Here is a 20,066-nt window from a genome sequence, read left to right as displayed (position 1 = left end):
AAACCTCTGCCACAAGCTGCCATCTTGCTCTTGGTATCCTGTTCACACGGATCATCTGGAGTCAGAGAGAAAGTCCCACCGCTCCCTCAGGAGCTGATCCCATGGCTGACCAAGGCTTCAGTTTCAGCACCTCCGAGTTCAGCTTCCAGCCATTGACCTTTCTTCCCTTTTTGCTGCTAGGTTAATGTCTTCTCCCTGAGAAGGCGTTTTCCCATCATGGCAAATCACTCCTATGTCTAATCAGTTTATCAAAATGACTGAAGTCTTCCTGGATGGAATTCTCTCAGCTTGAGTCCTCTCCTAGCTTCTCTGCCCTGCTGCGTGCATTAACGTTTCCTGAAGCGCTCTCACCTCCCTACTGCACCTTGCCTTGCCAACATCACGCTGGGGGTGAGTCCACCTTCATCCCCTTCCTACCTGTCCAAGGACCACAAGCTCTTTGTTCAAAGCTTGCGCTGGGGGCAGAGGATGAGCTGTTTCATGTTCTGAGGAGGAAGCAGAAGATGCCAGCGCTCACCTACAGCAAAGCCAGTTTGCCACTAACAGGTGGCTCAGCGCAGAGCAGACTCATAGCAGGCACGTGGCACTGGGTACTCACCTTCTCTGGCCTCTTGCTAACAGCAGCAATTTGGCTGATGGGGAGGGCAGATGTGTTACTGGCAAAGATACAGTGAGCAGGAATCACCTGTGGGGGTGGAAGAGACAGTGTAAACAGACAGGCTCCAGAGTCAGATCCAGAGCAGAGCCCTGAGAGAACAGTACCAGCACCTGGTAACCCTGACAAACAAGGCAAACCTGTTTTTCTCTGTCAGGGCAGACAGCATTAGAAACTAATGCTAAAGCAGCAGCCCAAGTCAGCCAGATCTGACTTCCCGAGCTCTCCCCAGGTCTGCAATGTTACTCTCAGAGCCCCCGTGTTTCTGCCACACCATTGCAACTACGCTGGACGCTGCAGGGAGGGACTTCAGAAAGGTGCACAGACCAGCTCCTTTACCATACAGTTACTTCCCCAAGCGTGCTCTTGAACAGAAAAGAGCAGTGGCAGCAAGCTAGAGACAGTAAGTAAAGAACTGCAAGTTGTGGAGATACCAAAAGACATTACGGTCATATCGATGTTGTTTTGGAGCAGCTCCCAGGAGCCAGGGAACGTCAGAACTGCCCCATTCAGCTAAGAACTAGCGACTCCTTATTGAACGGTGAATATCCTTAGTGAACAGGAAGGCTGCCCTTGACACTCGCCCATGTACTGACATAAATAACTTGCACCAAGCACCAAACTGCAGCACAAAGGAGATGTGACAAACGCAGCAGCACAGGGCAGGACACCCCAAGTCCCCACCATACGGGGGCCATATCTAGCACAAGCTGCTCAGAACTGATACTCACGGCCTCCACTTCCTTCAGCACTTTGTGCTTGATGTTAATGTCCTCGAACACAGCCTCGATCACCATGTCTGCCTTCTCAAAGCCCTTGTAGTCCAGCTGGCCCGTCAGGTTGCTGAGAATGGAGTCCCTCTCAAACGATGTCAGACTCTTCTTCTTCACCTTGCTGTTCAGCCTGGGGAAGGACAGCTCTGTCACAGGTCCTGGGCAGGCCAGCCCAGACTGCTAGAGGTGCACCACAACACCAAGGGCATCCCTCCCTCCTGGAGCTGGGACCCAAACCACCATCTCCAATCCAGCAGGACTGTTACTCTGCCTACTGGCCCCTCCTTCCCTCTGGAGAAAGGAGAGCCATGCTCACACAACCCAGCTGGTGCATTAGTCTGAAGGTCAATCACTGACATTCCTGATGATGCACAGCTGAGCGCTATTGCTGAGCCAGGAGGGCAGGGGAAAGAAATCCAGCTTTTCCGAAGTCTGACCCAATGCCTCCCCTGACGGGGGCCTCTAGGCAGCCAGGATTACTCCCTCCCCCTTTAGCTCTATAAGCTACTGCTAAATCTAAAAGCTAAAGCAATCATCTGTTAGGTTGTCTACCTACCTAAGGAGCTAAGGCTGAATACACTGGGCCTATTTCGTAGCAATATCCCAGCACACTGCATAGGGCAACCTTAAAAGAAAGCATTTCTGTGACATCTGATGGTAGAAGACTCCAGAGGAACAGAGGTGTCAGGAGTTCCTGACTGCCTGAAAGCAGAGGAGTATTTTGACTAAAGGAAGCCCCAGCCCATCCTGAGCAAATTCCTTTAGATTCACATACCCCTTGAAGACCTGCTGCTGTCCTCTGTCCAAGCCTTGCTGCGCTGTGTCCTTCAGGATGGTCTTCAGCCCCTTATCCACTGAAACCTGTGCGATCCCAGCTCCCATGAGCCCTGCTCCCAGCACCGCCAGGGTCCTGCACAAAAAGGGACGAGAGGGACATGCTCAAAGCTAGAAATAGCCGAATTCCCATTGTTACCATCAGACTTGCACAGATCCTGCCCACCCAGGCACTATTTTTAGTGAGGTCACGCAAGAAGATTTCACTTGTGGGCGAGACCTCCAAACTGCAGAAGATTAGCCTCCCGGAGGCTGCAAACCTCTGCTCTGCTGCTTTTCAGGACTCTAGGCCACTCGGTCCCAAGAGCCTTTTAGCAGAGGTCCTCCAACTGCTCCTTCAGGCATCCCACGCTTGCACTTACTTGACCTCTCGCTGAGGTGTTCCAAACTTGTTCTTCTTGCAGCGCACCTGCCCGTGGTAAAGCCCAATCAGCGCCTTGGACTCCTTAGTCATCGCAAGTTGGCCAAAGCCCTGGAAGAAAGGGAAGAGGGAAGCAGAGAGTTTGGCGTTTAACAGCTGCCTCGCGTCCAGCACGCACACATCAAAAACATGGCAAGGGGAGAGCACAGCCACCCATGCAACTGCACAGACTAGTAACCTGGTTGGGAAAGGAAGAACGGAGAGGGCATATGTATCCTCTGCAGAGAGGCACCTTCTGTGCTAAGCACAGCCCGCTTTGCACCACTGCCTCCCGTACGGGCTGCCAGAAAGCAGTAGGAAACTGCTTGTTCAATGTCCTTTCCCATAAACAATATAATTGAAAGCATCTGAAAGAGCACGCACCTCTAACACTCATGTCTAGAGGGGCAGGGGTTCTGCCAGGGAACAAGAGCAGCCGCAGTGTTTCCGTGTCCGTCTCCTTCCTATCCCGGGAATCACTCGCAGCTCACTGCACCCTCCCAGCACAGCTCTGGGAGGAGCACTCCCTGGCAGTTCACTGCTGCGATGGTAAGCCAGAAGCGACCCGGCTGCCTCGGCCAGCCAGCAGCTGCGGGTCCTACGAGATCGACGCAGGAGCCACTTCTCCTTCCCCAGTGGCGGGACCGTATTTTGCCAACATGGGACCCTCTCTCCCCCGTGTGCATCCTGCACCAGCTGGGGGCATTGCCCCAGTGGCTTCCAGGGGAAAGGGCCCTGCCCTCGGACTTTGAGAAAAGCCTTTATACAGGCCCATTCTCACTGACAGCAGTGGTCTGATACTATTTTCGGAGGATCATGGACAGGCAACAAAATCAAAGGCCTGCATAACCTCCCAGCACTCAGCATGAAACAGGGAAGTGGTCAGGAAGACAAAAGACAGCGTAAAGCGACAGAAAACTAAAGTTGCCTGAGCCAAGTCAGCTAAGGAAAGCCGCCAACGCAACGTAGTTCATAGCAGTCTGTATCTTCCTTCACCGCTGTCCTGTGAGTTAAAGGCTTGCTAAAATGTCAGAAACACAAAGCCTGGAAGAGAATCTGCAAGGGAAAGAGGGAGGCATTAAAAAAGACACGACACTGACACTTATTATTCTTTAGAGGGTTCTGGAAAGATCTCCGTCCTGCTGCTGTTCTCGGGGAAAAAACATTCATTCTTTTCTGTAAGGAACAGAGTATCCCAAGCCTTTTATTCAGCACCAGACCGAACGTGGACGGAATGCATAACCAGAACAGATGGGGTATACCCAGGAGGTCGCTGCTAAGGTAGGAGGCAGACAGCTACATCTCAGACCAGGACCTTGTCACCAGAAGACAACAAAAGGAGCTACTAAGCACAGCAGGAAAGACTGCGGGATGTGACAGAGAAACTGGTGAAAGTTACGGACAGTACTGCGGGGGACGGATGGATTTCACCGGCGGTTACGGGGCAGCGACGTGAGAGAGGACCCAAATGCAGAGACAACCAGATGGGACTCTTGTGGGTCTTCTGGGGAGTCAGGTCTTGCAGAGCCAGCAGTGCCCAGGTAACCACACCAGCGACACTGTGGGCGGCCAGGATTACCTCATCAGTATTAGAAATACCAAATTTGAGTACAGACGTAGCAAAACTGGGACCTATGAGGAAAAACTAATTAGGGGCAGGTTGTTTATTAGGGCAGAGAAAGGGAGGGATCAAGACGGCTGAGGATGAACAAGCATGGGAAAACAAAGGCTGTGTGTGTGTGTGGAATAAAAGGGCCACGCATAAGCAAGCCGCTGCTGAGTACGCTTGCCTGCTCAAGCCCTGCGCCTGCCCACCACAGTCCGTCCTACCTCCGTATTAAACTCTATTCCTGTTTTCCCCAAGTGTGTCACTAGCAAACCTCAAGCAGGAGGGGATGGCATTTAGGGCATGAGGTCCCTGTGCCAGCAGCTGGTCAGACTGGGCCCTGTGGCCAACTAATTAACAGATTAAACATCTACAGCCAGCCGCTAAAGGGTGTGTGTGTGTGTGCGCGCACAGGCACTTATTGCCGCACATGGACTTCAATTCTGATCAGCCAACCAGGAGGACCAGCATCAGTCACCCACGTTGGCCATGCCTGGGAGTGGTTTGTGTTTACGTGGGTGTCACCAGGAAGGGCACTGCGCTGTCTGTGCAGCCGGCCGTGCCTGTACTCTGTGTTTGTGAACACACACGCGCGTGTACCTACACCTCTGCAATAGGGTCTCTCTTCTACGATTCTAATACCTGCTCAGTCTCTCCACTGGCTGGACCTAGGAAGGGGAAAAGCAGCAAGCAGAACAAGTGAAGTCTTCTGGGCTTTAAAGCACAAAAGACATGACTTCCCTTAACAGTCATTACTGGTACTAAACACAACCGATGTGCCAGGGAACTAAAGAGCTGAAGGGAGAGGAAGAATGAAATAGAGGCTCATTTCACAGACTCACAGAACCGCTGAATAGTTGAGGCTGGAAGAGACCTGTGGAGATTGTCTTGTCCCACCCCATCGCTCAAAGCAGAGCCAACTAGAGCAGGCTGCTTAGGACCATCCCCGGTTGGGCTTTGAATACCGCCATGGAGGGAGACTCCACAGCCTCTCTGGGCAACCTGTTCCAGCATTCAATCACCTTTACAGTAAAAAAGTTGTTTTGCATATTTAAGCAGAATTTCCTGTTTCAGTTTGTGCCCATTACCTCTTTTTCTGCTACTGGATACCGACGAGAAGAGTGTAGCTACGCCTTCTTTACCGCTTCCTACCAGGTACTGATGCACCTTGAGAAGATCCCCCCGAGCCTTCCCTTCTCCAGGCTGAAGAGTCCCAGCTCTCCCAGCCTCCCCTCGTGTGCCAGATGCTCCAGCCTTTAATCATCCTTGTGGCCCTTCGCTGGACTCTCTCCAGTCGGCTGGCCCCCAGCCTGTACCAGTGCACGGGGTTATTCCTCCCCAGGGGCAGCACTTGGCATCTCCCTTTGCTGAGCTTCACAAGGCTCCTGTCTGCCCAGTTATCCAGCCTGCTGAGGTCCCCCCTGAATGGCCAGTACACTGACTGCAGTGGCTACTAAATAAGTAAGTTCGACCAAGGAGTAAGGAGAAGGAAGTCCTGTTGTGGGTGAGAAACCACCACTGAAAAAACCCACCTAATTTTCAAAAGTACCTGAAGTTATCAATGGGTGAAGAAGGACCAGCACAAAGTACCTGGACTAGAAAACAGGACACACAGCAAAACAAGAGTAATGGAGAACTGATGGAAAAGATGATGGTGAAAAAAGGTGACGGAGTAAATAGAACATTGGTAAAAATGAAAGTTAATTCTTGGAAGAAATTACTTGTTTGCACCAAATTGCCTGGAAATGCTGCTGAGACTGAGCGCGCTACACCCACACCTCTAGGTCACCTGTCCCGAGGGACAATCGGAAAACACAAACAGTGCTCAGACACACAGAGAAATCAAACTCCTGTACGTGAAACCTGCATCGGTGAACTCCGTCTGGGTATTCCCCACCCAAAAAGATAAAACAGACAGGAATGAGAAAAGGCACAGACTGTTTTCACAGATGAGGAACCTTGACAAACAGTTCTGTTGTTCAAGAGAGGCCTTTTCACAGCCCCGCTGCAGAAGAGGAGGCAGGGAGCAAGACACCAGTTTGAGCAGCCTGTGATGGATATTATCCTTTGTGCGTGGTTAAGCACAAATCCCTCCCAACTACACAACTTACCCATTACTACCAGGGATCTAATCTCCTTACCTGGGATTCAGTGAGGTATCCGGCGTCACGCCCCTGATCAAGACCAGTCTTTACAACCTAGTCAAAGAAGAACAATAAAGAACAAGAACAAACTGCTGTTAAGTCACGTCTGCCGACAGCTACGCTTTAATGAGATTAGTCGTTTAGCTGCACCTCCCGTTTTCACAAGTGACCCCTCTCCGATATTCAAGGCGCGCTTCAGACTCTCTGGGTCCTGTCCATGCTGTTAAAAGCAGAGCTATGAATCACCTTGTCCTTCTAGCCCAGAATGGCTACGATGGCGAGGGATTTTCTATCAGGTTGATTTTTACACATACCTTGTGGTTTCAGGAATCGCTTTCAGTAGGACTGTGCTCCTGTAATGTCATTGCTCTCAGAGTCAGAGGGGGGCATTCACAGGTTTTAGAGAAGTCTTGGCAACAACTTAAATACTGAAAAGTCATTTTAAAATAAGGGTTCAACCATGGACAGAGTCCATAAGTAACACAATGCTTGTGGAACTCAGGGGACTATTGTGTGGTTAGCGCTATGAAAACAGCAATTTATATTCTCCCGGCTTCCAACAGGTTAACCCAACTCTTTAGAAACTATAGGAAACCGGGAAAAAAGTGCAGCTGAAAGTTTAATGGACAAAGTATTCCAGCTAAGCCTCTCCTCAATTGGGATTCTTGATCTTTCCCTTACTGGCACCAGTACCATATAAATTGGTGATCATATTCTGGGAAGCTATTCTGAATTTCACCGTGCTTGCTCGACACACCACGTAGCTAGCACTCATCAAGACTGAGCTTCTGTGAAGATCGGGATGCATGGCCTGACTCGGAGGAAGGAGCCACCTTCCCCGTCTGCTGCCGTATTATCCCACAGATCCACCTTCAGATTCTTGGGCCTCGCAGTGGGAGTTACCTCAATGATCTTTAGTGGAGCAGGGTAGAGTCCTTTGGTTTGCTTCTGAACTTTGCCCTCCACCGTCTTGTAGACCTGCTGCCTCACAAATGGAAGAGCCATAGCATAGTCTGTTATCTCTGCAAGACAGGACAAAACACGTCTCAGCACAGTGCTATACGCACAATCAGTCTTTAAATGATTAACCTGAAAGTTAAAGAGCATAGATGTGAATGTTGCGTATCTGCAATAGAAAAATGCACCTGAAAGCTCTGTGGAGTTGAACTCACACCGAGATGTCATCATTTCTGGGCTCTGCTAACTGCATAAGGGTGCTGCTGAAGAGGATTAGTACAGAGCAGACCCACGTGCCTCTTCCCACTTGATTACACAAGCCTGGTACAGAACTTGCTACTAAAAATTTGGAGATGGATAGTCCTCTGGAGGTAGCTGCTGCTCCTTCCCTAAGGCCTGGCTCCCTTCTAGTACGCTTCAGGAGCCACCATGTGCAGCTCTGGCAATGCCACTTGAAGATTACACCTGCAGAGCAATGTCTTCTCTACAAACCCATCTGGCTCAAAGGACAATTACAACATGAAATAACTTTGTTTTGAAAATGGAATTAAGTAGGAGCGTGAACACATCCCTGAGAAGCAAAGCTGGACTATCCTCACTACAGCCCCTTGGGATCTGGCTATGACGCCCACAGACTTACTCTGTACGAGCCCCTTCGATCTTTTGGCAGACACAGTCCTGTTGGCTAGTCCTCTGGCAAAGCTGATTGCTACCTCCTCCAAGTACTCAATCGTCCGTGCTTCTGGAGCCTTCACACCTGGCCCTGTGAACGAAAGAGACGTCTTGAGGAAATGCAGCAGAAGTTATCACTGATGCATGATGGTGCAGAAAAGCAAGGCTGAGACAGCAACATGATGTTCCTTTGAATTGCTACCATCCTATTCCCCGCCGCCCGTTTGACTTTTCTTCATTATGAACAATGACGGAAAGGCTCAGCGGGCAATTATACGAAGGCCTCAAGGCATTTAATATCCACAACATTACACAGAAACGCCTGCTGCCAGCGGGAGCAGCCACTTACACATCAACACGGCTTTCACAGAGCCACGTGAGCTTTGGTTGGAAGGGGACATGGGACGCCATTCGGTCTGACCCACTGCTCAAAGCAGGGCCAAGTTCAAAGTTAAATCCAGCTCTGGAATTAGATCAGGTTGCTCAGGGCCACGTTCTGCCAGTCTCTGAACACCTCCAAGGACGGAGGTCCCATCACCTCTCTGGACCCGTTTCAGTGCCTGACCATCTTACTGCAAACCGTGCCCTTTATTCCTCAACCTTTTACTTTGCATAATTGCAGGCACCCCTGCATCTCAACAGAACTCAAGCGTTCTGCCTCCCCTCCCTCTCGTCGCACCTCTCCTTTCTTACGCGGTAAAGTCAGTCTGCACAACCAAGTTGTACCAACGCTGTCGCTATCAAACATACAGCCGACCGTTATGAAGCACCGTGTCCCTGAAAATTACCTGTACTGGAGCTGGTGTCCAATGAAACCTCAACCTTTGGCCTCAGGTGCAGGAAATCTCTCACTTGCTTTAGCCAGTGCCAGACACAGCAACACCCAGCCAGGCTCCAGGTGATGTGCCAGCCATCTTGTGGCCCACCTGTGCTAACTTAAACCTGTCCCACACACAGCAAAGCAAGCTGCCACAAAACGAGTTTTAGCGATCTCTGAGGGCGGGTTGCAAAATTTGCAAGCACAGGACTCGTATCATCAGTACAGGATAGAGTACAGGGCTGAAAAGGCGGTTGTGTAAAGTTGCTGGAGGCAAATACAGTGAGTCTTTAATGAAAGAGCAATGCCCAGCGATTCTGCACAGGGCCACCAGCTAAACGTGCAGCCTTGGGCTGCCTCTGAACTAGACCAAACCTGATGAAGTTACAATTCTGTATCCTTACAGCTGGGCAACCTCACGAACCTTCACTATAAGCTGCTCTAGCCACACCCAGATGCTGCAGAGAGCCTTCAGATTGAAGAAAACACCACAGCAGATGACGACTCCCTGACACAGGAGACGGTTAAAGAACAAAAAACACCCCCAGAAACCCCCTCCTCTTTCACCTCCCACTACTCTCGCCCTCCACCAAAAGCTGAGGTCTTCAAACTTTAAGGTTTCACCTCTCTTCTCATAAAGACCTGAGAGCATATACTCAGCAGACCCCAAATGCTGCCTGCTGGAGGGTCTCTCCAAGAAGCAAATAAAGGAGCACGTACATTTTGATCAGATCATGAAAGCTCACTGTTAAGAAGTCTCACTCGTACCCTGGCAGTACGTCAGAGCCATTCCAGAGGAAAACAGTCCAAACAAAACAACGTATTTCACTTTACAGGCAGCTCAGAAATCAACCTAGAGCTGCTGTGTCAGCAACGCCCCGGGGATTTTCGAGAATTTATTGCAAGTTTGAGAGCATTTGGGATTTCAGAGCTCAAACCTTACCAGCTTCCAAATTCTCTTCCCACCACTTCAAGGCAACATGTCTGAGACCTTCGGCTTTAGTGACCTGATGTGCTACAAGACGTGAATTCCTGATTTCCCCTTCCATTAGCTTGAGTGTTCAACACCAACAAGCACTGGACTTTGATACTACAGCTGAAGAAGAGAGCTGTTTAGTTGTAAGTCTGAGCCATAAGAACTATTCAGGCAAGGTGGGCAAACCCACACACATGGGGTTACTTTACCTGCAGTTACCTCCTAACATTTTGTAGCATCCTAACCCAGGAGCTGCAAGCTGTCGACTCACATCTGCTTTCTTATATAAAAGGCACACGCCAGAATTAGATCTGGGTACAGCAGTAAATAGATCAAGAGAACGCCGTAGAGCTCCCTGCTGAAGGAGCCCTGATTGCACCCCATGAATTTGCCTCCTGATTAATGCTGTCTCTCTCCTTCAAAGCTTTCTATAATCAGTTAAAGCATCGCCCCAGTTAAAGCTGCTTTTGCCCAGTCATTGAGAACGAACATGAGAATACTCAGCAGAAAGCCTTCTGGCAGTGGCTGCTATTTGAATGAACAAGGAATGCCTCTAATGCTTGCATATAATTTGTTTTTTTGTGTCGCTCCTACGTGCTTACCTGGTCTGAGCTAGGATTCCAAACAGCTCATCAGAAAGTTCAGGTTTCCTTTAAGCAAGCCAGCGTAATCATTGGTATAAAAAGCCACATTTGCTGGCTCTTAAAAGCCAATTCACATTTAAGCAAGTATGGAGTGGTAAAGTTTATTCAGGCAATTTTAACTCAAGCCTGGGTAGCGTTGATCCATTTTATAAGTGAGAATACAGCTAAGGACATCTCATCCAGCTGAACACTGGCACGTGAGACAGAACAGACACAGGGGCTTCCCTTGCATCTCTCAGGGCCGGCGGCAGCACCTTTTCTTTTTATTTCCTTTTCTTCAAATTCGGGAGCTGAGGGCCACCAGGGTACTCTGGCCACGCTCTGCCTGGGGAAACCAAGCTCAGCACGCTGCAACGGTGCAGCAGTACCAGCTGGCACAGTGGTTCCCATTCTACCTCCTCGCTGCGGCTGCTCGCACCTTTCAGGGGAGGCTGTGCAGGGTTTGCCCCTCCATTTAGTCACCTAAGAAAGCCCCCCTAGCGAAGGAACAGCAGAAGCAAGAAATTATTCATTAGCCCACTCAGCACTTGGAAGTGCAATTTGGTCTGCAGTTTGCAAGGAATTTCTGCATCCGACTTAAAGTCACTTGGGAATTCAGAGCACCTAGGCTGTGAGGGCTGGCTGCTTCTCAAGATCTTGTCACAGAGATTAACATCTGCAGGCTGCATAAATGTAGGCATCAGTCATCTATTCTCCTTTCATTATGGGTTGCAATCTGTCCCTCTGACATGATAAATGAGGAATGCAGGTTCTTATCTGTATAATTAGCTTACTCAAGAGAGCCAGCAAGCCTGCCCTCTACGCTGACCTTTCCCTACTCACTTAGCTTTAGCAGGAGCCCGACATTTCAAGGTCTCCGTGCACATGCGTCTAAGGTGGGAACGGAGATCGCACTGCAGAGCACGGTAAGGACTTTGCAGTCCATACGCCTTGCCCCCACTGCTGACTGCATCAATGGCTTCTGCAGCCATTCCAGTAGGGTGGAGGGGTTAACCGACAGGCAGCAGATCAAGCAACTGAGAGGCATCATGTCTGACCTAGTGGGTCCACCAGCTGGTCAACCAGACCCATCTTCTTTGCTTTGTCAGCACGGATGTTCCTTCCAGTCAGCATCATATCAAAGGCAGCAGGAAGTCCCACCTGAAAGGGCAGAAAGGGGATTTCAGAACGGGAGCATGCCATGCAGCCGAAGGGGCTATCAAGTGAAGTTTTTCTCTTACTTACCATCTTTGGCAGCCTCTGAGTAGCCCCTGCCCCTGGCAGGAGACCCAGTAACACTTCAGGTGTTCCCAAGATTGTTTTCTTGTCCTTTGTTGCTATTCTGTAGTGACAGGCAATGGCAACCTTAAAAAAGGAAGAGGAAACGAAAGGTTTCCCTGTGCAAGACCACAGAAGAACTGGGCATCCATAACAAAGGAGTCTTCCACACATCGCCTCAGCTTTCTCCTCGACCCCACCCCAATTCCCTAATTCACCCGCCCAAATTCCCTCTGTGCTCAACTGACAGCTTCTTCCAGCAAGGGAAGCGCACGCAAACTGAGCCAAGCTATTTTTAAATCTCATCTAGACCATCAAGGGCTAAATTAATTCACCACACTGAGAGCACGGTCCCATTTACAGATCAGCCATGATACTTGGCTTATTGCTGGATCACCAAGTCCAGATCTGTCACCACAGTGCTTGTAAAAAACTGCGACTGCTTGAGAAATCAGTACGCAACTGAAGAGACTCCATTCCCACAAGGTTATTCTGTTTTAGTAACGACTTTGCTCCAGGAATTACCACAGTCTTTGAGTTTACAAAATCCTACATGGAGATTATGAAGCAAATACTGCGCCCAGCCAGAGCGGCAAGCAGAGTACGCGGGCCAGGGTGGAGCCTGGCCGGGTTCCCCACACTCATCCCTCAACAACCTTTACGAGACCAGAAGTTGCTGGGATACGAGACTCAGTTCATCTGAAAAGCAGCAATTTCCAGCCTGGACTCTGCCAGCAGCATTTATCCAGATCCAATGGCTGCCGGAAACAGCCGGTTTTCCCTGGGACGCTCTCATCTAAATATTAGCCTGGCCCACAGAGATTCATATTTGATTAGCTGTATTTCAACAGAAACAGAAAAACTAGCATGGCAGGGTCCTGAAGCACAACTGAGCCATTAACTTGCCACAAACTCATTTGAATGGATGCAATGAACTCGCGTCAGGTCTCAAATCCCTCTCACACTAAGTAGTCCTGCAGGCATCCTTTGGAGAGTTTAGAGAACCAGCGCTATCAGCTCCCACCGCTGCTTGTCAGGCCCAGAATTGTTCAATACCTCCAGTCCTCCTCCCAAGCAGGAGCCACTGATGGCAGCAACTATGGGCTTTGGCGACTGCTCAATTTTTTCTAGCATCTTCTGTCCTTCCTGAGAGAGCTGAGTCACTTCCTGAGAAGTCTTGCAGGCTTCAATCATGCTGCAGTGAGGCAGAAAGGCTGATCAGAATTGTAAAAGCACTGAGAAAACAGCAGTAAAATGAGAGTGCTTCGAGGAGTTTGTTCCCCTTTTCCCACAAAGCTCCAGTGACTGACAGACAGGCAAGAGCTATTTAGTCCCCCAGTCTTAGATTAACAGACAACACAGGAAGACTACTAAATTCAGTGGGTTAAGTCACTGCATGCTGACACTGGGCTGCGCCTGCAGGCAGTGAATGAGTTTCCTTGTGTCAGAGCTTTGAAAGCCTTTGGGGGGAGAGGAGGAAGGGTCAGAGGAAGCCTCAAAGCACTTGCCAGGAAGGGTGGAGGGGAGAGCCCAGGATCACTTTTTAGAGGAGCAGATGGCCAGTGCTCTGATGTTGCACTCCGCCAGTTAGAGGCTCCCCGTGCCAATTATTCTCACGGAGGCTAGCAGCATTTGCCAGGCAGGCGCAATTCAGGTGGCTCGTAGCGTTGAGGCCAGCAGACCCCTCTTAAACACAGCCTGTCCTTTTGCTCTGCTTACCAGCTCTGGCTACCGCCTCCTTCCCACCACAACATAGATCAAGTCTCTGCCCCTGAATAAAGCCAGCCAAAGAGGCAGTAAGATTTTGAAGGGACTATTTGTAATTCACCTTCTTTCCTCAGAGCTTTCTGGCTTTTAATGTCTTTAAACAACTATTCTGTCCTGCCCGATGTCAGGACTAGGAGCCAATGGCACTCCAGGTCCCAGTGAGAGCACCCACACGGGTCGTCCCACACCCTGCCAAAGTTACCCACGCTGAATCGCCTGGGAGGCCGCTCAGATGCTGCGTGCGGCAGAGCGCCAAATCTTGCCTAATCAAGGGGCCACGCTGGCAGACTGCCAGGCACTCAAACCCAGCTTAAATGAAGTCCTGCATGTAAATTATCTGCTCTTATTGTGTCCCAGACCAAAGGACAATGCTCACCCCGGAGCCAGGAAGGGTTTCCTTGGCTGCACCCCAGCACGCAGGAAGGAGTGACCAAGTGTTACAGCCAAATGGGGCTTAATGACTAGCCATGTCCCTCTTTATCACGGTCCTAACTTCATTTGAGCAAGTCAGGCATCCTGTGCACACAGATTTCATTCCCAGCCTCTGCCTCACCCCCAGGGAGATGTCAGTGACAAAGTGCTCGGACTTCAGAGCGCACCAGGCCGCTGGCCCTGGATGCTGGACTTCAGAGAAAGCTCCACCAGCGTAAGTTCTAAGGCCCCCATACTTACTCGATATCTGCTCCAGCAATGAAAGAGCCTGGCTTTGAAGAGATGAGGACGGCACTTTTGACAGCTTCATTGGCCCAGATCTCATTCATTACATCAGTAAACTCCGAGTTCAGTTGTCTGGACAGAGTGTTCACCTGAGGGCAACAAATAAGCGTTGTAAAGAGGGAGCCCAGCAGACAGCGAAGTTTAACCTCTGATTAAGTACTGGATTCAATCATCATATCATCAGAAACCTTGCACAGAAGACTGACAACAAAAAGCCGAAGCCAATAGCAGGTCTAAATAGATTTTCCAAGCTATTAAGAGCAGCAGCTCTACAGCCTTTCAAGATTTGCCTTCTGAAAAATAAAGTACTAGACCATCCAGGAATTCACCCAACAGCCAGACCACTGCTTGGCACAACTATAATGCTTCTGGGGTGCTCAAACTGAGCCCAGATTTCCTAAAAAAGTTAGTTCATCTCATGTCGTAATACAGCAAGGAAAAAAACCTCCAAGATGAAACCCTGCAGCAGGTCATCAGTAATCTGTTACGAAGAAGTTCCTCCTTAACTTCACCAACAGTGGGTTTGGGACCTCAAACACAGATTTTATGAGCTTCTAAGATGTTGTTTTTTTTTTCTCTATGTAACAGACAACCTTCTTAACCATCTTGAATCGAAGAACTTAGTAAGATTTAGTGGTATCTTGTCCCAGCGAGAGCAACAAGTTAGCTTAGTAGATACAAAATATTTCCATGAGGCATTTTCAGATGTCTCATTAAACGCCGAAGTGCTCGTTTTCTTATTTCTATTTTGCTCGCAACTTTGAAAGGCTGCAGGTTATGGAAGTCCTTAGTTTTAAATTAGGATTTTCAATGCCTTCTCTGTACAACTGCTATTCCTGCCGTTTCCACCGATATGCCTATTAACCACCGCCGGCTAAAACAGTACCTTTGAATTTGGTGTGTTGAAGCGTACGACAGCGACATCTCCTTTGATATCACAGCTCACGTGGGTTCTAGCTGGAAACAAACAGAAACGTGTTATCAGCTTATGCTCAGCGGATTTTAAGAAAGAAAATGAACTCACATAGAAAAGCTTTACACTTACTCTGAAGGGCAGTGGAGGTGGAGATGTTACGGCAAGCATAACCTAAAGAAAAGACGTTGCAGATGTTAAAGGAATTCTCAGTAGTCTCAGCTTAACTCGCCTTTATTAATGCATCCTCCCACCTCCCCTCATCTGCCGAGTACAGCGTTTCGGAAAATCCCGAGTACGAGCCCGTTCCTTCCCTTACGGCTTGACCTGTGCCACCACCAGAGTTCAGCAGACTCCACGCTATTGAAGTGACCTTCACAGCACAGATCCACGCCGCAGCTTCCAACACCAGCAATGCCAAACTGAGGGCAAAAAAATCAAAGCCTTCTTCCCAAAGAGCTGACAAGAGATGAAGCGGGCGGCACACAGGGGTGTTTTGCCTTTAGTATGCAGAGTTCAACGCTTCTTCACACACTAAACGAGAGACCCTTCTGCACTTTGGAGAGCTTCAAGCCCGCAAGTTAACTTCTCTGCAAATCAAACACAACTGCCCTAGAATATTTCTGCAAAAACACGCTCTTGTGCCAGGGAATGGTGCCACCCCAAGTATGACTTCACAGATCTCAGGGTGTACATCGGGGGAGCCACAAAAAGAGCACACAAAATACCTATTCTCGCCTCTACCTATCAAAAAAATACTTGATCCGTCTCTATTAATTACCTATGGAAGCACCTAGACAAACCTGTCGTGTTTCAAAGCATTCATGAAACTCAGACCACAGTAGGAACAAGTCCTGTCCACAAGTGAAACGCCACTTTTCTGACTCATAAATCCCAGATCTCCTGTTTCTGCTGAGAAATTGTATTTGGCCTGATGATCTCTTTACACCAAGGAATCTCAGTTCTATTCAAGCGACCTTGATCTTGACCGAAAGGATCCTCTGACACAGATCCAGGCTGAATCCCTGCCAAAGCTGCTTTAAGTCTGAAATCTTGTAAAAGCGTTACTCCTTAAGCACCATATGCACATCTATCGACTGGAACACAGCCATGTAGCTAGGGGAGTGTTACTGCTCAACGCTGGTAAAGTGTTCAGGAACGAAACATCCCCCTTCCCAGCAGAAAAAAGGCAGAAAATCCAGTACAGGGAGAACAAACTCAAAACCTCAGCCTGCACCTCCCCATCAGGTGCTTCCCCCTCCCCGCAGCCCCGTGACAGGGGCTCGGGGCCGGAGCTCCGCTGTACTTTGTCCCTCTTTCCACTTTGTCCCCGGTGCTGGCAGCAGGGACTGACCTTTGCGCTCCATTCCCCGAGCCCAGGATGCACGGGGCAACGCGGTGGGGATGGAAATTCAGCGTCAGACGGGTCTGTGTGTGTGCGTGTGCGTGTCATGTGCCCACAACACCATTTTATAAACAAAGAGCGAACTGGTTTCCACTCCAAAGCTACTTTAAAGTATTTTTGGACTCGGACAATAGCCAGATTGTGATTGGTGTAGCCAACATTAATTTCCCTAAACTTTTTGTGAGCTGAAGTCAGGTACTCCTGAAACTAAACACCAACGGTCATTTCCCACAAAACTGAGCGTACTCTGACAACAATTTCTCTGCTGACAGATGCTCCTCAGCAGGATACGATGCACTTTTAATGGCAGCATTGTAACTTGATAAAAACCACACAGCCCCACTACTTTAAAAAGAAGGCAAGGACTGAACTCTCTTACTGAATTCGTTCACTTCAGTCCTTCATTGCTGCACACGGCCAGGCACAGCAGGAAGGAGAATTAGACCCAACAAACCTCAGCCGCAAGGCAAGTGGCAACGTTTTCCTTCCGCAGCCTCAGTCAGGTGTCTGCCAAGGCTGGGATGCGGGAAGGTACGCAGCACATCCCCCCTCCGATGCTTACTGAGCAAAGCACTGACCATAGAGTAAAAACTACACAACACGCAAACCACACAATCTCAATTAAAAATAAAAAGTGAAGGGATCAATTAACTTTTTTCTCTTTCTATGGTCTAACATGCTTTCCTCTTTCATATCCGTTCCCAAACAGACTGCTGCCATGAAAACATTAACCCTTGAATTCCACTTTGCCTTTCAGTTCTAGCAAAACAACAGATATGAAGTAGGAAAAAAAATATCAAGGGCACAACTGAACAAATCTCACTACATTTTAATATAAACTCTTTTGGGAAAGATACTGTCATTAGAGTAACAGCTGCTTAACAGTTGAGTGAGGTTTCTTTTGCCAGACAGTATTTTATTTTAGAGCCTAGAACACTCATGGAAAACGCATCTAAAACTAAAAGCACATGTACTTGGTCACAGTCACAGCACATCTGCTTTAGGCGTTGATTCATTCAGCAGCCCAATGGTAACTTGCCAAGATAGGAGCCAGAAAAGTCCTCCTTCAACATGCTGAAGGAAGCAGCAGCAGGCCAGATGTACGCTTCCGCCATTTCACTATCATTCACTCTAGAATTAAAAGCCTTGAATATCGATTCCATTTTCACTACTTCACTCACTCCAATTAAAAGACCGTCTAGAGACGAGGACACCAGCACTTGAGACAGTTGTTCTCAGGACTTCACCGAGAACTTGGATGCAGCAGAGAATGGAGAACACCCTTTCACACGGTCTAGCTGGGACCTGTTTCTTCACACTTTCCCTTTTCTCTGTTATTCCCTTGGCTGCTTCCCTGTCCAGCACTTCCCCTTCCCGCCCTTCCACTCACCCGGACGCGGCACGCCACTTGAACTGGGAACAGCATCCATGGATGGTGCAGGAGAAAAGCCTTCTTGCAGTCCTGGACCAAGCCAAGCACCAGCAGAGCGAAACAGCTGAAGCTCAGGACGACAACCGCCCACGCTTTCAGCGGATGGCACAGAACGCCGAACTGCGAGCCGGGAAACTTTCAACAAACTGAGCTTTCCTATCCCCTCTGGGATAGCACACAGCATGTGGCTCAGCAGGTACAGCCAGCTCTCGAGCTCACCCTGCCTTCTGTGTGCTTTCTGGCCTGCCCTGGCGAGGTCTGCATCCAGTTTAACAAATGCTTTGTTAGGGCAGAACAACGCTATTAATTATGGTGAGCGACAGCGTCCTCACGGCAGCCCCAGGACTGTTTGTGATAAAGAATACTGCCAGTTATAACGAGAAGCCCAACCAGCCACAGCCTGAGCACTTGCTGGAGTTACCACGGTTCTGCTCATTATCGATTGCAGCACCCTGCTCCTGGAGCAACCGGCTCACATACAAACTCACTCCAACGCTGCACATAAGGCGGGTATTAGGTTTAAATGAAATGCTGCTAGATTTCAGCTCAACGTCGATACCAGACCCTGAGGCCCTTCAAGGTGCAGAAATCGGAACCGGTTTCCAGTGCCTCTGAGCCTTGTCCTTCAGCCTTCCGAGGGGCACCTGGCGACTCCTTGCTTTGGTTGCTCTGTGAGGACGCACCGCGACCCAGCTCACCGCCGGCGCTGCAAACAAGCAGGAGCACGCCAAGGCCCTGCCTGGGTCAGCAGATCGCGAGGGAGCATTAGTCAACAGCTGAAGACGCTCGCATACCAAAATAAAAACAGATCGTGGGCACCTGGAGATGCAACCATGGCCGGGGGCATTCTCCCCACTCACCCCAGCCCACAGACGCACCCGCGTGCCTGGAGGACAGCCCTAGGATCCGGACAGCCAAGGACATGGGGACATCCCCCCCCAGCCATGCACACACGGGCACTGGGGACACACAGACGTGTAAGGACATGGGGACATCCCCCCCAGGCGTGCACACACGGGCACTGGGGACACACAGACGTCTAAGGACACAGGGACACCTTCTCCCTGTCGATCAGCTCACGTGCCGAGGACAATCCTGCCTGGAGGGTCCCCCCACCCCACGTAGGGACCCCCCAGAGCCATACATGGATTCCCAAAACGTGCCCAAAGGACGCAGGGACCGTGGCCGGGCACACGAAGGGCAGCCTGCCTGGGAGATCGGCATGGCAGCATCTCCCTCGTGGGGACACACACACCCCCCACAGCCCCCCAGGACACGGAGGGACAGACCCCTGCTCTGGGGAAACCTTGAAGCGGGGGGAAGTACGGGAATGCCAGGGATCCCCCTGCGCGATCCACAGGCCGTGGGGACAACACCCTCGCACAGAACAGGGACACGCAGGGACACCCCCACGGCGGCAGCCCCCAGCTCCCCCGGGGACAGGCACACAGGGAAGGCCCCCCGCCCCGTTCCCCACGGACCTTTCCCCGCTAACGCCCCGTTCCTCGCAGCGTCCACGCTGAGACCCGGGGCCGCGCACACCGCGATGCCCTCCGTGACCACCCTGCCCTCCACCCTCACGCGTGGGCTCACCGCCCGCTGCCCCTCACAGCCCCACCGCAGTGCCCCCCCTCCCGCGTTCCCTCCTCAGTGACACCCCGTCCCTCGCCTCCCCTCACGCCTGGGACACGCTCACGCGTGGATCCCCCACCCAACCCAGAGAGACCGCGCCCATTCCCTCCCCCCACCGCCGCCGCCGCGCCTGCTCCCCCGCCCCCCGGCGCGGAAGGCAGCAACCGCCGGCCCGGAGGCTCCGGCTCACCCGCGGGCGGTGGGCGGCGGGACGGGCTGTACTTGGCGGCGGCCGTGAAGCGCCCCAGGCTGCCGATAGCGCGCACCGCGGCCGCCATCTTTGCTGCGCGGGAGGTCGAATGAGGGAGAGGCCGCCCGGGGGGCTTGGCCACGCCATCCCCCCTGCACCCCGCCCCGCCCGGGGCTGCCCGCGGCGCTGCCTGTCCGCTCCGCCGCCGCCGTCTCCCGCCTCCCTCCCTCTTCTCCGCTCACCGAGAAGGCGAGGATGTTTCTGAGCCACACCGA

The 20,066-nt window shown here is 50.8% G+C and overlaps 1 protein-coding gene across 2 annotated transcripts in view; it reads right to left on the bottom strand.

The window, feature by feature from the left end:
* The window catches only part of HADHA (hydroxyacyl-CoA dehydrogenase trifunctional multienzyme complex subunit alpha), a 27,859-nt gene extending 7,964 nt beyond the window's left edge, over nt 1-19,895 (bottom strand). Inside the window, exons 1-14 of one of the 2 annotated variants that reach the window (XM_082307666.1) lie at nt 19,792-19,895; nt 15,265-15,306; nt 15,106-15,176; nt 14,175-14,308; nt 12,792-12,930; nt 11,703-11,822; nt 11,516-11,618; nt 8,010-8,132; nt 7,316-7,434; nt 6,410-6,466; nt 2,625-2,734; nt 2,204-2,338; nt 1,387-1,558; nt 599-685 (exon numbers count right to left, since the gene is read on the bottom strand). In XM_082307666.1, coding sequence (XP_082163792.1) covers nt 599-685; nt 1,387-1,558; nt 2,204-2,338; nt 2,625-2,734; nt 6,410-6,466; nt 7,316-7,434; nt 8,010-8,132; nt 11,516-11,618; nt 11,703-11,822; nt 12,792-12,930; nt 14,175-14,308; nt 15,106-15,176; nt 15,265-15,306; nt 19,792-19,879 — 1,500 coding nt within the window. In that variant the 5' untranslated portion in view covers nt 19,880-19,895. Of the gene's footprint in view, nt 1-598; nt 686-1,386; nt 1,559-2,203; nt 2,339-2,624; nt 2,735-6,409; nt 6,467-7,315; nt 7,435-8,009; nt 8,133-11,515; nt 11,619-11,702; nt 11,823-12,791; nt 12,931-14,174; nt 14,309-15,105; nt 15,177-15,264; nt 15,307-17,927; nt 18,791-19,791 lie in introns of those variants that run through there. The other variant, XM_082307665.1, reaches the window with a different exon arrangement.
* Between the last annotated feature and the right edge of the window lie 171 nt (nt 19,896-20,066).

This window comes from Platalea leucorodia, assembly GCF_965183815.1.
Source record: "Platalea leucorodia genome assembly, chromosome: 3".
Classification (NCBI taxonomy): Eukaryota; Metazoa; Chordata; class Aves; order Pelecaniformes; family Threskiornithidae; genus Platalea; species Platalea leucorodia.
Note: the sequence above shows the minus strand (reverse complement) of the source record. Positions and strands in the feature narration are given on the sequence as shown.